This window comes from Sinocyclocheilus grahami, unplaced genomic scaffold (assembly GCF_001515645.1).
Source record: "Sinocyclocheilus grahami isolate Dianchi unplaced genomic scaffold, SAMN03320097.WGS_v1.1 scaffold1.1, whole genome shotgun sequence".
NCBI classification, from domain to species: Eukaryota; Metazoa; Chordata; class Actinopteri; order Cypriniformes; family Cyprinidae; genus Sinocyclocheilus; species Sinocyclocheilus grahami.
The window spans coordinates 1258793-1273357 of NW_015505180.1; the positions used below are offsets into that span (position 1 = coordinate 1258793).

General features: G+C 36.1%; 1 protein-coding gene across 5 annotated transcripts; it reads right to left on the reverse strand.

Annotated features, from left to right (window-relative positions):
• Nucleotides 1-1446: 1446 nt before the first annotated feature.
• Nucleotides 1447-14309, reverse strand: LOC107561995 (methionine-R-sulfoxide reductase B3, mitochondrial-like). 5 transcript variants are annotated; one of them, XM_016247643.1, is made up of 7 exons: nucleotides 14182-14260; nucleotides 11945-12090; nucleotides 7754-7862; nucleotides 6552-6629; nucleotides 6383-6411; nucleotides 2067-2164; nucleotides 1447-1980 (listed from the first exon to the last, which is right to left on the reverse strand). In XM_016247643.1, exons 2-7 carry the CDS (start codon nucleotides 12060-12062, stop codon nucleotides 1807-1809), a joined length of 606 nt encoding a protein of 201 aa, XP_016103129.1. In that variant the 5' UTR covers nucleotides 12063-12090; nucleotides 14182-14260; the 3' UTR covers nucleotides 1447-1806. The 5 variants fall into 5 exon arrangements, with proteins under 5 accessions (XP_016103129.1, XP_016104546.1, XP_016102407.1 ...); XM_016249060.1 differs by lacking the exon at nucleotides 11945-12090 and adding an exon at nucleotides 10565-10721 and having other exon boundaries at nucleotides 14182-14259; XM_016246921.1 differs by having other exon boundaries at nucleotides 11945-12155; nucleotides 14182-14255.
• Nucleotides 14310-14565: the final 256 nt, after the last annotated feature.

A 14565-nucleotide genomic window follows, 5' to 3' on the forward strand; every position in this document is an offset into this window, starting at 1 on the left:
AATAAGTTGAAGTACTTGCAAAGTTACTTACAGTCTATTAGCAGACCATCAAAATAAAGTGTTAGCAGATCTTAAGCAGACAGTCTACTAATACTCTAATGACTGGTAGTTGATATGTAGCTGCAAAGTTACTTATAGTCAGCACAATGTCTAAAGTGGACTATCAAAATAAAGTAATACCTAATCAAAACATAGAGTGACCAGGAGCTGTCAAGCTTGAAGGACAAAGGCAAGGCACCATACACACAAATAGCACACTATATGAATGTCGTCTGAAGCTTTACGATAGCTTTGACTGAGAAACAGACCTAATGTCATTAATTCTTGTGCATCTTGTGACCGACTACAACGTCACAAGTTTGAAGCACATAAATAAATCAATGGATCATTTATAAATATTTAATATAAATCAAATGAAGCAATTAAACTAATTCATATAAAGAAAAAAATACATGTAAAATATGTGAACAAAATTCACAAAGACACATTATTCCTAATATCGCTTTTCTTTAATCACACTGGTCAATATGAATTAAATTCTATCAAAGTCAATCCATATCTCAGAGGGGAAAAAATCAACTCAGGACAAAAATAGGCACTGCAAGCAGGGAGACCAAAAAAGCACCCTTAAAAGTCAGGCTACATTTGTGTTCAGACTAAACATTTGTCATCTGTTCCATTTTATTTCAAAGAATGCTTTGTTCTCCACTCGGTGCTTATTTTACTGCTCACAGGAGCACTTGCATAGAATTTTCCTCAAACTTCTTGACCTCCCTGTATCACATGTCACTTCAAAAAACAACACAGCACTCTGAGAAAGTATACATATATAATTAATTTCCAATCATTGGACAATGGGGTCCAAAAAGTCAGAGACGACTAGTGAAAATGCATATTTCTTTTTTCCATTACAAATTATATGATCAGAAAAAAAACAATCCGAGTTAAAATCTGAATTGAAAAAATCAACAAGAATATGAAAAATATTTGTATTTGGTTTGTCCTTGTTTTGTTTTAATGACACCACGCACTCTGAGAAAGTATACATATATAATTAATTTCCAATCATTGGACAATGGGGTCCAAAAAGTCAGAGACGACTAGTGAAAATGCATATTTCTTTTTTCCATTACAAATTATATGATCAGAAAAAAACAATCCGAGTTAAAATCTGAATTGAAAAAATCAACAAGAATATGAAAAATATTTGTATTTGGTTTGTCCTTGTTTTGTTTTAATGACACCAGGAAGTTTGTGACATGATAATCATGTTCTCCAGTATGATTCAAAAATCACCTTGAGCTTCAATGTAAGAATATCTGACTCTCTGTACAAAGACTGATGTCTGAAATTTACTTGATTAGTTACCTAGTCTTATACATTTTCCCACTACATTGTTTCCTTGTTTTAAAGTTGTTTAAAATTCTGAATCAAAATTTTTTTTTAATTGTTTAAATGAAAAGAAAGAAAAATCCCAGATTTCCAATGTAGTCTCAGACTTTAGTACCTAATTGAAAATGACCACCAAGTGTTCAAAAACAGTTTAGCAGAGCAAATCTCTGAAGCGATGTGAGGTCTTCAAATGACACAAAATTCAAGTGAAGAAGTTGAGGAGCAAACATAAGGCCATTCTAATCTGTTATCTGGACATTGATTTTGCATATTGTGATCCTGAAGGACCCATCATTCAGACGAATGTTGATAAGCATATATTTGTCTGATTGCACGGCTCACTTGATTTGGAATTGATAGTTCAGGAGTGACTTTGGAGTAGCGTGACATCTGACTGGTCTATTTCAAGTCCTATTAAAGTTCTTCATTCTTACTAGAAGGTGGTGATTGACCTGCTCCTCCGGACGCTTCCACCTCCTCAGAAGGACTGTTTTTTGCCCGGAAATTGAGAGAAGCAGAGTTTATGCAGTAGCGTTTCTTTGTTGGTCGAGGTCCATCATCAAAAAAGTGGCCCAGGTGAGCACCACACTACAAATAGAAAAATAATAATAAATAAAATTCAAGACATTGTCTTCATAGCAGGGTATAAAAAGGGTGTAAATCTGGTTTTGTACCTGACTGCAGGTTGTCTCCACTCTGTGCATCCCGTACGAAAAGTCATCAGTTAGTGTTATAGAGTCCTTATTGATCAAATCAAAAAAGGACGGCCATCCTGCAAAAGCAGTACAACATTGAGGGTTAAGTGAATCTACCTGTGATCCACAAGCCTACAAACCCTTCATTCTGGTGTGTGTTTCCATCTCGTGCTGTGCAAGTTTAAGGGGTTTGTTCTCTTCCTGGCCTGTCCTGGTGTTGAAGCTCATTCTGAGTGAAACCCTCACATTTTCTTGCTGCTCTATCCTTGTCTTTCACTCCAGAGCAATGTAATCTAATCAATCGAACCTTAATACAACACATTGCATTTGCTTACAATGCAAAGCACATTGAGTTTGTTAGGATTATTTGGAAAAGAACAACAGAGAATGTAAGAAAAGCTTGGTCCTTTGGTTTGCTAAATGGTGAGAAAATAAGTTTAGAGTTTGCTGATGCAAAATTCACCACCATGATTTTTGGGTGTTTGGTTTCTGGCAAAACCTGATATATGGGGTCATCCATACCCTACTGCATGGCTGGCACGTGAGATCATGAAGTGAAACAAACCTCACTGAAAATGGTCAGCGTTATCGACAGAGTTACAGGCTGTCTCACAATCCCGTTTCTTTCACCTGGAAAATTTCTACCCAGTAACAGGGGTGCAAGTGGAAAGAATGGCTGCTCTGGCTCATGGGTGGTCCTGCTCATGGCTCTCTGGGTAGGTGGAACGTCTGGAGGAGAGGAACCTTGGGAGCTTACTACTACACAGCCTCTGCTGACATATTTGTTTAGGTTTTTGACAAAAACCCAGACTAACTTTAAAGTACTACCTCCTGATTACTGGTAGAGGGATATATATTAAAGTAGATGCTGCAAAGCAAAATTAATGAGTAGTACAAGACTATTGGCAGTGCAGGGTACAACACATCCAATTATTATTATAAACATTACAGATGAAGTTCTGCAACACCAGAACTGCAATGCTAATTCTACATTTTTAAATCTAGAAAAAAAAAAAGAAAAAAAAAAAAGATTTCTAGAGCATTTAGAGAATATTATAAAATATTTCTGAATATATTACTTATGGAAAAACACTACAGTTTAAAAGTTTGGGGTCAGAATTTTTTTCAGCACATTACATTGATCAAAGCTTTTTACAAACTTTCTATTCATCACAGAATGCTGAAAAACAATATATAATATTTTCCATAAAAACAACCAGCTGCACAACAGTTTTCAACGTTTATAATAAGAAATGCATCAATTCAGCATATTAGAAAATGTTCTAATGGAGCATGTGATTTCTGGAGTAATTATGCTGAAAATTTTGCTTTCCCACCAAAGGAATTAATTACATTTTTAAATAAATAAATGGTTATTTTAAATTATAATAGTATTTCACAATATCACAGTTTTTTAATGATTATTTAAATGCAGTCTTAGAGAGTATAAAATACTTCTTTTTTTTAATCTCAAGAACTTTTTACCAGTACAAAGCAAATGATCTGTATTGAATGGTAGATTATGCGTGTTAAAATATAATAAAAACCTAATTATGTCATTTTACTTTGTCCATCAATTTAAGATTTTTTAAGGACCCGCAAATACCCTGTTCTAAATAATAATGGAAAATTAACGGAAAGAGTTGTTTGAGGGCCAGTGTGGGAGATTTGGCAACCAAGGTTCCTGGTTACCAACTATCTTGGGAACTCTATCTGATTTTACATTTCATAATGACATCAGATCATGCCTCAGGAAGCAGGAGTCGGTTCACTGCTGTGATACTACTACTGTGTGGTGAGAAACAGAAGTCAGTCAATCAATCGTCCACCTGCTCATTCTATACTTTCTCTCCACAACCCCTCAAACACCCAGAGCCGATCCTCCCTATACGCAAAGTTAAAAACACACTGACCTGCGGAGGAGACACTATTCCCCAAGCGCTTTCTGTGTGTGCGATTCGAGGCGATGTGAAACAGACAAATATAGGCTACTTTGGGCTTTGGGTGTGCACCTAAACGGGCAAATACACACAAAATATGTCAAAATGTCTGTCTTGGTGAATTTTCATTTAAACACAGTCAGTTATGTCTTAAGTGAACATAAACAGTTTGAATTGTAATCAGTGCTGCTGTCTGTCATTAATATTAATCAAACAACAAAAGAAAAAGATAATTATTCACTGCTCTTCAATGAATATTGTTCATCATAACTTTGTTATGAATCAATTTATATTTGATTTATATGGTGAAGTCTATGCAGTGCTTTATTTTTTACATTTGATTACTTTAATCAATTTCTGAATAGTAGGCTATTATAGGCTAAATTGTTAATTTTATTTGTATATTTTTTATTCTATTGTATTTGTCCTATCATTTGTCATTTTCTTCATATTTTTGTATTATTGACTGTTTCAACTCACTGTTGTTTGTTGACATTGAAACTGCTCTGAAAGAACAGGTTAAGGGGTTGGGATTTTTATTAATGCACAGACAGGCGCCCCCTGACAAAGTTTTGCTTAGGGCCCCTAGAAGTCTAGGATCGGCACTGCGAACACCCCTAAATCGCCATCTATACTGACCCCCTCTCTCTTAGGGAGGAGATGCTTGGCCGCAACTACAAAGCCACGAAATTCCACTCAGACACAGGAAGCTCTTGGGGGAATACAGAAATCCTATGACTCAGACCAGGAGAATCCTGGCGGATCGCCGCGGAGCTTATCTAATGGAGCTTTATCGCCAGGGCGAGCGGCCCAGTGAATGGAGCAGTGTAGCGTCATTCTAACAGGCTGCAGCGTTGCCTGCATGCAATGCAGCCCATTTGGCTCCCATCTCTATGTCAAAGACAAAAAAGATTTTTCAACACGGGCCCAGATGTTTCTCATTTCGGCCTGATTTCTGTAAAGAATTCTTGCATACACATTATACTGTGTTCGGAGAGCGAATAAAAATAGCACGAGTAACACTGCAGAAGTATGTGATTTGGAGCTCAGATCTGTAAGGGATTAACAATCCGTTGCTGAGATATATTATAATTACATTGTATACACTCAGCACCAACTCAACATTCACTTAGTTGGAGCTGATGAGAGTCTTTTTATGCTTGAAACAAAACATTGAATATACATCTTAAAAGTATACCATTGCAACTACAAAAGCCATATTAGAAGCCAGATGGGAAGCACTTTCAGGAAACTTCCAATTCATAACACCTATGATCTGCATTTAATGCTTATTTGCACACCTGCATTAAAATCAAAGTGACTATACTTTATTAATAACACATTCTTGCATTCAAAAACTGATAGATGAATTGCAAGATGCATTTAAAAAAAGCTGAACTATGTATAAATGCAACATTTATTGTTAAAGACACTGAAAAACAGTGAGGAGCAACACAAAAACAACTTTGTCATGTCTAGTCAGTTGTTGTTGGCCAATATAACGTATCTTCATTTGACTTTTCTCAGCAAATATTGTTTTAAGGGATTATTTGTGATTGTCATTTTTTGTAAGCCATTAAAACAACATTAATTCAAACAAAAAAACTCTGCATACTGTTTCTCTGTGAGAAATACATTAATTCTACAGAGTTGTTCTCTAATTGTGAAGGAAGAACGTTTGATGTGCACAAATTAAGAACTGTGGTGTTGTAACTCATATATAAAGGAGCATGTGAGCTTTCATGCCCCACACTAGCAGCCTATTAGACGGCTGACTGGATTCACATTCATCCTTGCAATCAACCATAAAGGAGGTTGAGAAGGTCAAACTCTCCCTTATTGAGCTGGACAAGAGAAGAATAAGGAGCAATGAGCCTTATCTATATATTTTTTTCTCTCTTTGAGAAAAAATTAGGCTCAAGCCCCGTTCACACCAAGAACGATAACTATAAAGATAACGATATTAGTGTATCGTCTGTTTATTCTAATGCTTCTGGCGCTTAAATTCTTGAGCTCGTTACAGCAGGATGGATTCTGATTGGCTGTCAGTGTTTTATCATTCATCAGCTGGAAAAAAAATCGTTTTGAAAGTGATCACAATGATATCGTTCCTCTGTATCGTTATCGTTGTGGTGTGGACTATGCTGTTCTTTAATATTGAGAACGATTTATAGAACTATATCTTTATCGTTATCTTTATAGTTATCGTGCTTGGTGTGAACGGACCTTTAGTCTTGTAACATTATGTACACCATTGTCAAAAGGAAATCAAGCATTTTTACAAAAATAAACTCATTTGTCTCATTATCTCATTATCTATTTTGATTTGTATTATATGTGAGTGCAGAACCATACCTGATCCAGAGTCAAACTTCTTATCAGACCTGCAAGGACAGTAAGGCGTCAATAACAAAATGTTGACTATCAAATGAAGATGTATCACAAAAAACCCTTTGATTTCTAAATCAAAAATAAAGATTAAATACAGTAGGCATGGTAAAGATGGCTCATTATGGACACTCACGTGAAAAGAGGGGCACCGCAAACGACACATTGGTAGGTTCCTTCCCCTTTATTATCTGTATATTTTCCCGTGAAAGCACTAGGGATGAAAACACCACAAACTGTGACTTTATACCTTAAAATGATCAACTATGTATACTGTTAGCTTAATAAAAGATAATGGTCAGCTCAATAAAAGTTAATCAATAAATGCTAATCCATATTACTGCTTATTTCAAAGTGCATCTCGGTTTCCCATGCTCTGTGTTTGTTTATACAAAAAAACTAAACTGTAAATGGCAGCAATTGATTGAGCATTTCTAATCTAGATAAGTTGAGGAGGATTTGTGTTTGAACGGAGTAACAGGCATCAGAATGCACCTTTCAGGTTCCCTGCTCTCTTCTCACAGGCTAAGGGCATTTTTCACATTCCTACTGCCAATGGCCCGATAAATACTATCCCCACGTGTGTTTTACCACTGAGCAACGGAGGGAAAGAGGGGAAGTGTCATTGTTTTCTCTTCTGTGCTACATCCTCCTTCTACTCAACATCTATCTCGTGGCCTTGGGTCATTCAGGAGAGAATGTTTCTATCAGCCAAGCATAAATAAATCTGTACAGAGAATGTTCAGTCTATTGACATTTCACAGTCACATTTGACTAGACGCTTGAAAAAAAAAAAATCCAAATTCACTTTCTTATTGCCACTGTTTGGACACATCTACTCGTTCTTTTTTATTTTTCACCTTTTCAAATATAAAGCTGTTGGAATATAATTTAATTATTTAGAAAATAAAATGTAACCTTGTTGGCTGCTTTTGCTTCACAATCCAGTTCAAAGGAATCCCCTTACAAAAACAATTACTTAATTAAAAATATTTTATAAATCATTATAAATTAATTAACATTTATTATATTAAATTAGATAATTATTAATGTTAGTATTACATTTATAATGCATGATAGACTATTTATTAATTTTGTTTTTAAACATGGTATTGTTTTTAATGTTTTTTTTTTTAAGTTTCGCAAAGAAAATGACAATATATAATATATACTCTATATGTATGATTTGGATAAATATAGTAATTTAATAATTTATGAACAATTTATATTTATCTATAAATCTATTAAGTTAATGACAAACTAATTCATTCAAGTGTGTCCAAACTTTTGATTGAAAGTGTATTTTAAGGTGTCTTTTAGTTAGGGTGGGTCACCCACCTCTCTGTGCCCTTTTCCTGAGTAACATGGTACTGCATTGGGGTCAGTCGCTTCCTCAGCTCCTCCTCGGGGAACGTCTTGGGCCATGTCTTCTTTCTTCGGCACGTTCCTACAGGAGAGACAAGTAAGGTAAGGCAAACGTTTAAGTGTTTATAATTACAAAATAAAAGCAGTGCTAAACCTCCAGCATTATTAAAAAACAAACAACTGACACTCTAATCTAGGTTTCTATGTGACTACTTCCAAGCAGGAGTCAGGACTTTTGTCTGGTTACTTTGGTTGCAAATGATTTGGTTTGGCCGATAACAAAGGATGTCTACTTAAATTCCTGACTTGACTCTTGCCTGGAAAAATCACAGTCACACACACACACACACACAATCCAAACGCTCCGTCAGTGATGTGCTACAGCCAAAGTATTACACCGAGGTAAATTGAATTTTCCCTGCATAACATACGTGGTGAGTTATGACATTCTAGATGAGCGCTCATGTTGGCTGTTCATACAGAAGGCAACGATCTTGACTGCTACACTTGGCCCCTAACTTTACAACAATGCTGACCTCTAGAGGTCAACCTGTGGAGAGAGGAATTGTCACCAGAAGGACTTTCAAACTTAATTAATTAAATAGTGATACAACTTGCACTGATAATAAACTCAATAAAACACCAGCCTGGGGGAAAAAATTTATATAACAAATGAGCCTGAAATTCTGGCAACTGTAAGGTCCTCAGAAGAAGCCCTGTAGCCATGTTTTTAAAAGGGGCCAGATGTCCATCTGTATGCCATTTAGTCCCTCAGACACGCAGCAGTTTTAAATTACATACAATTCTACTGCAATTTCCCATTACAGAGTGTTTTCTCCCTCCTTTCCACCTTTTTTTCAGCTAATAACGATTTTTTTTCACTCGTGTTCCTGTGGGGTCTGTCCTGCTCCTGTATTGTTTGGCCAGTTTTACAGCTTGTGTTCTGGTGAGAGCAGGTCTCCCTTCACTTAGACTATGTGGAGAATTCCTCTCGACAAGATTGAAACCATGTGAATGGAGGAAATAATGGGGTCTTTAAAGGTCCCTCTGGTGAATGGGCTCCATTGATGGGCCCTGCTCTGTCCAGCGAGTACAAAGTTACTTCTGACAAACATGGGGAAGAGGGGAGGAGACTGCAAAGAGGAGGGGGTCGCCTCTCTGCAGGACTCTCCCGTATTCCTTTCGACTCCGTGAGAGTGGTCTTCTGGATCCTATTAGTGAGACACAGAGAGCGAATTCCTATTTTTTTTTGCATGGAGGGCTCTGAGCACTATTTATACTGTGAGAGAGAGGGAGGGGGAAAGGGGAAAAAAGTGTTTTATTTCTTGGTTTGTCTAGAAAAGCCTCTAAAGAGGCATTTAAAGAAATTCAGGAATTCGTTCTGTCACCCCCTGCAAATGATTTAGTTTTGGTGCACCGAGAGGTCATGCTACAAATCAGCACGTGGTTCCAACATCCCTCCTCTATAACCTCAAGTGAAAGTTATTTCCTAATTGGAAGCAAGATTTGTTTTTAGCACGGGCCTTTTGCTTCACACCAAAAATATCACGTCTTCCCCCAGATATTTTTCACACTTCTTCTCACCGATTCTCAACTCATCGCTTTCAAACTTTTTGATAGTGCTTGCAAGGCAGCGCTATAGTAATATTACTCTAACATTCTGGTTAGGTTTTGTTTTAAACACTTGTACTTTCACAGTACCAATGTTCCTGTCGCATAGTAGTCTCTATACAGGTAATTACATGATTTTTGGTTTACTACACTATTTCTTTCAATAATGGGAAATTCTAAAATGGTTATGTAAGAAATTGGGAAATATAATATAAACCTTAAAAAAAATTTAAATGTCAATAATGTCAGCCTTATTACGCATACTACTTTTTAAAAGTTTATACATTTTAAGAAATTTTATAATAATTTTTAGCTGACATTGATAAAATGTTTAGCACTTAAAATTCACCTAACTGTAATGATGTCATCATAATAGCATCATATTTGCATACTGACTTGCAACCTTTCTTCTTACACCAATTCAATCATATAACTGTGTTAATTATCATTTAGTGAAAGCAGCATTTTATTTACACACTTTAACATTACTCTCGTTACTTTCAAGCACTCTTATTTCATTCAGGACATGCAAATACTTTTGTGTTTTATTATTTACAACATTTACCAGATACAACTGGTCAAAAATCCCTCAGAAGAGCACACCCTGTTTCAAATGTGAGTGTCATCTAAAGTCCTAAAATTAAAAATTCAAATACAAATGCAATCATTAGTAGAAATTAAGATAATGTTAAAGCTTGACTGATCATGCAGGCTTAAAAGAAGGTAAAACAGTGAGTTAGGCATTATTCCACGAGCAACTGAAGAGCTAAACGGAGGAAAAAAAGAACAAAGCAAAAGGTGACATTTCAGGGCAAGGGGTCATCAAATGCAGAAAAACCAACTTAAGCATCAGGGGGAACCTGATATCTGGAAGCCTACTATTTAGGAAATTATCTAAAATGTTACCAGAAGTATTACATATTCACCTGTTGAGCTGTCCATGCATTTATGTGAAGACAGTCAAAGTACAGAATACATTGTCCACTGATAAAGCTCAATGTCAGGCTGCCTTTAGATAAATCCAAAGTTGGTTTCTCCACAAGTTTCATCAATCAAACACTTATCATCAAGCAAACACACACCCCTTGCCAAACGCTCACACACGCGTGTGCGCACATATGAAAGCATCGAGGAAGCAAAGCACACTGCACACACACACAGCATCCAGGTGACCTGAGGGGAGCCCGCAGGCCTTGAGTTTTACAGGTTGGCCTTGGCTGACCAGATGCAGTAGATTGAACCCGGACATGGCTACGGCCGATGCTGCTGGGAGAACAGAAACAGCGGCGAGACAGGAGCCGCCTGCTAAAACACCCTCCTACCACTCAGGCTAAAAAATAATAAAGACAAACATAGGCGAGGAGGGAGAGGAAGGAGAAAAAAAAACACAACATAGGTCAACACAGATGTCAGTCACAGAGATGGACACTTAGAGCAGCCTATCACGGGACGGCTGATACTTCTCATGCAGGGAAAGACTGATTAACGTCACTGTGTAAAGAGAGAGAGGTGAACGGGAATGATAAAGATGCAACAACATATTACACACAATTCAACTGAAAACCTCGTACACTTAAGACATATTTACTTACATAAATAACCATTTAATGTACATCACAAGGTATAATATTAAAAAGCTTAATATAAAAGAGTGCCATATTGATTTTTAGTTTTACTAAAGGCTTTTAAATATTATACCTCACAGGGGGGCTAAAAAAATGTTTAGCCAAAGACCTTAAAGCTGCCATTATTCACTTATTTATTTTTGATTGCTGACAGTCTAATACATATGGAATCCCATTTCTGATTTCAGATAAAACTTAAAAAAAAATAAAAAAGTAATTGCACTTTTTTTCCTTGCAATTGTGAGTTTATCTCACAATTTTTACTTTCCTTCTCAGAATTGTAAGTTAACATCTCGCAATTCAGATTTTTTTTGGTCAGAATTAAGAAAACAATGCAATTTTGAGTTTATATCTCGCAATTCTAACTTCTTATCTCACAATTCTGATTGATTGCAAGAAAAAAAGTCTGAACTGTAAAATATAAACTCAATAAAGTCAAAATTGTGAGTTGCAATTACCCTTTTTATTTTCCATTTCAGGCTTCCATAAATACATATTAAGCAGTGAAGTGAAAAATTATTATTTGACGTTTATGAGAAGTGATTAAAAGGTCAGAGAACTTCATTAGTGAATCCAACATATATTTTATGTCAAGTTTATGAGCTGGATTATTAGTTTTAGAATTCAGAGCCTCGAGAAGACAGAAAAAAAAGCACAGAAGCATTTTGCATAGAAGACAGATAAAAAGCTGCCAACACCGAACTTATCAGCGGTTTCTATGGCTGTAGCACGTCAGTTGTGTGTCTGTGGGCCATAAAGAGAAACCTAAACCTGTAATTCATTTGATCCTAATACACATTAGCAATCCTAATGCTAATATCAACTGTACTACACAGAACGACACGACAATCAAGTCTGCTTCTCATTTATTTAAACTTCTCATTTAAATATCGCACATTATATATCCTAACCACATTGGTTACAGTACCTAGTGTAGTGGGTGGAATCAGTGCTAGGAGCGGTCTTGCGGACTTATGGGAATGAATGCATTGGAGCAGGGCCATGGATGCGTGCGGGGCCATGGATCGGAGAAGACGGGCAGCCATCCTGGCCTACGGCAAACTCGAGCGCACGCTGAAAAAAGCAGGAAGGTTTTTAAGACCTTCTCCAAACCTTCTTGTAACTATAAAGATAAAGACCTATGAAAAAGGTAGCTTTAAAAATGTTAGAGCCCCAAACTTGTGGGAAATTACAGCTGAACTACAGGAGCAATAACAGGCAAAGCTACAGAGCGCTGCTGAATGAGAGGATGAAGCTGCGGTTTATAAGGAATGAGGTCCATCTAGTGGTCGTGCAGGTGCGTGGGAAAAAGAGAGAGATCTTTTCATTTACTGCAACAAGGAGACAGAACAGTACAAATGACAAATTATTATCAGAAAGAGCTTGATTTGAACATTTTTCCATTAAGCACTCATTCTTACTGTGTAGAAAAAATATTTTAATATATGCATTATACGTGGCATCTTCCACCAAACAAGCTCTGCTCTCATGTCACATTTTGAGCCACTTTTTTTTTCTTTTAATCAGCTATCTCATATTGATTTTTAGTAGATGTGAAGACAGTTCTCCTCAAAAGCGTAACCACAGGTGTAGTTCATCACATTAACTATGAACATATTCCACGTTTGACCAGAAATTGTCTAAATACATTTTGTCTTAATCTTGAACAATATACCTATTTTTTTTACCATTTAAAAAAAATTAGTGTGTCACATTTTACTTGAAAATGATCCACGTGTCTTTAAAATAAATGCAACTTGGTTTGATATTCTGATTATTTTGGCCTCATTTTCACTAAATGTCTGCTCTGTAAAAGGGTGTCTCAAATAATCAGATAACATCCAATACATATTTATAATAAATCCAAATATATATATTTATTTTTAAAAATAAAATAAACTAAAGAAATACATTCACAATATATCATTTAAAACTAAAACATTTGAAAAATTAAAGGAAAAATAATGAAAACATTTTGATATATAAAAAATATTTTATATTAAAATATTTCATTTATAATTCGATATTATTATTATGCAGCAATTTTGTAAATATTACGCCACTGACCAAAATAAAGCAACCATGATTATGTTGTATCTAAATTCAGAATTGTTATAGTAAATGAATGCAACAGCATTGGCACTCAAGTGACTCTTCACTTGACTGGCCTGTCTGGCATGGTTTTAACACATGATCAGATACAGTCACAAGCAAGGCCACATTTTAAAAATACCCAGCAATCACTTGCAGAGAGAACTATAAATAGAGCTCAATTACAGCTCTGCAGAATCACACCATAGGGTCTGTGACCGTCTACAGCTTGATGTTGGCATCTTTTGCATTCCAGAAAGTTCTCTTTAAATGATTTCAACACTTGATCCGGTTTCCTCCAATCTTACTGCTTGTGTATTTGATCAATTCGTTTATTTTACTGTTAAGCTGTACTGATGAATATTTTCAAACCCACTGCAAAGAGAAACCAGAGGGTCAGTACCGTGACTCACAAATAAAATTTCATCTATATTATTACATTAAACATCCATCGGATGACTGAACATTCTGACAGGCATTTAGAAGTTCATTAGATAGGTGTCAGTACTTTAGAAGGCAATTAAATAAACATGACATAAAATATTAAAGTCTCTGAATGGTCTGCACTTACAAAATAGTACCATAGAGCGTACTTGCAAGTACATTGGAATCTCATGGTAATACTGTGGTGTGTATATCATTGTATCATAGTAGTACCATAGTCATTTTTTTGTAAGGGTGTGGTTTGCATAAACAAAACGTTACGTAATAATGCCTTGCTGCTACGACATCACGTGTGGGAGGATACATAGTATATACATAGTATACAGTATACAAGTGTAGTATACAAGTGTACCTGATATGCTTTTTACAGAAAACTAGAACAATTTCCTGTGGCTATTTACGAAATATTTTGTTATAATAAATTAGAAGCATAAAAACAAATAAACAGATGAAACAAACGCATAAATATGTCATACATTTCAACTGCGTCCATTTTAAACTGACAGTAAAGTAAAACGGTGTTGTGTTACACATTTAACGCGTAGTCATAGAGACCCTGTTGCCTACATTAAAGTCACTTAAAAAGTGCGTAACAAAAAATATAAACATATAACAAGCAGTTACACGTACCAGAGAGCAGAAATAGCGTTAAAACCCAGTAGAACAGCAGACTAGAGAGAGAAGGGGGGACGCGGTGAGAGCAGTGCATTTGTCAAACAGCGACACGACCGTGTTCTTCTTAGGTAATGACAAGTGCATTCTGGGAAATTCCTCTCGCCGGCCAGACGAGCTCCAAATATGAGCAATGCGTAATTTGCGCGCATAGCTACTCAGCGCGAAGCAGTTTGTGCGCTTTGGTAAGCTAATTACGCCATTAGACTGTACCAAAATATAGGTTATGGTTAATTTGATTATTTGCGTAATGTTTCATGTTGTTATCGGGTCTAAACAGACGTACGAGAACCTCGGCAGACTTCGCTTAGCAAGTCTTCATCACATCCTACTTCTTTCGGA

Excerpts from the sequence above, each read along its gene's own strand:
- LOC107561995 (XM_016247643.1), bottom strand. The coding sequence starts at position 12,062 with ATGGCTGCCCGTCTTCTCCGATCCATGGCCCCGCACGCATCCATGGCC. Across the intron at positions 7,863-11,944 it reads GATTCCACCCACTACACTAG|GAACGTGCCGAAGAAAGAAG; the intron begins GTACTGTAACCA and ends TCTCTCCTGTAG. Across the intron at positions 6,412-6,551 it reads TGCGGTGCCCCTCTTTTCAC|GTCTGATAAGAAGTTTGACT; the intron begins GTGAGTGTCCAT and ends CTGTCCTTGCAG.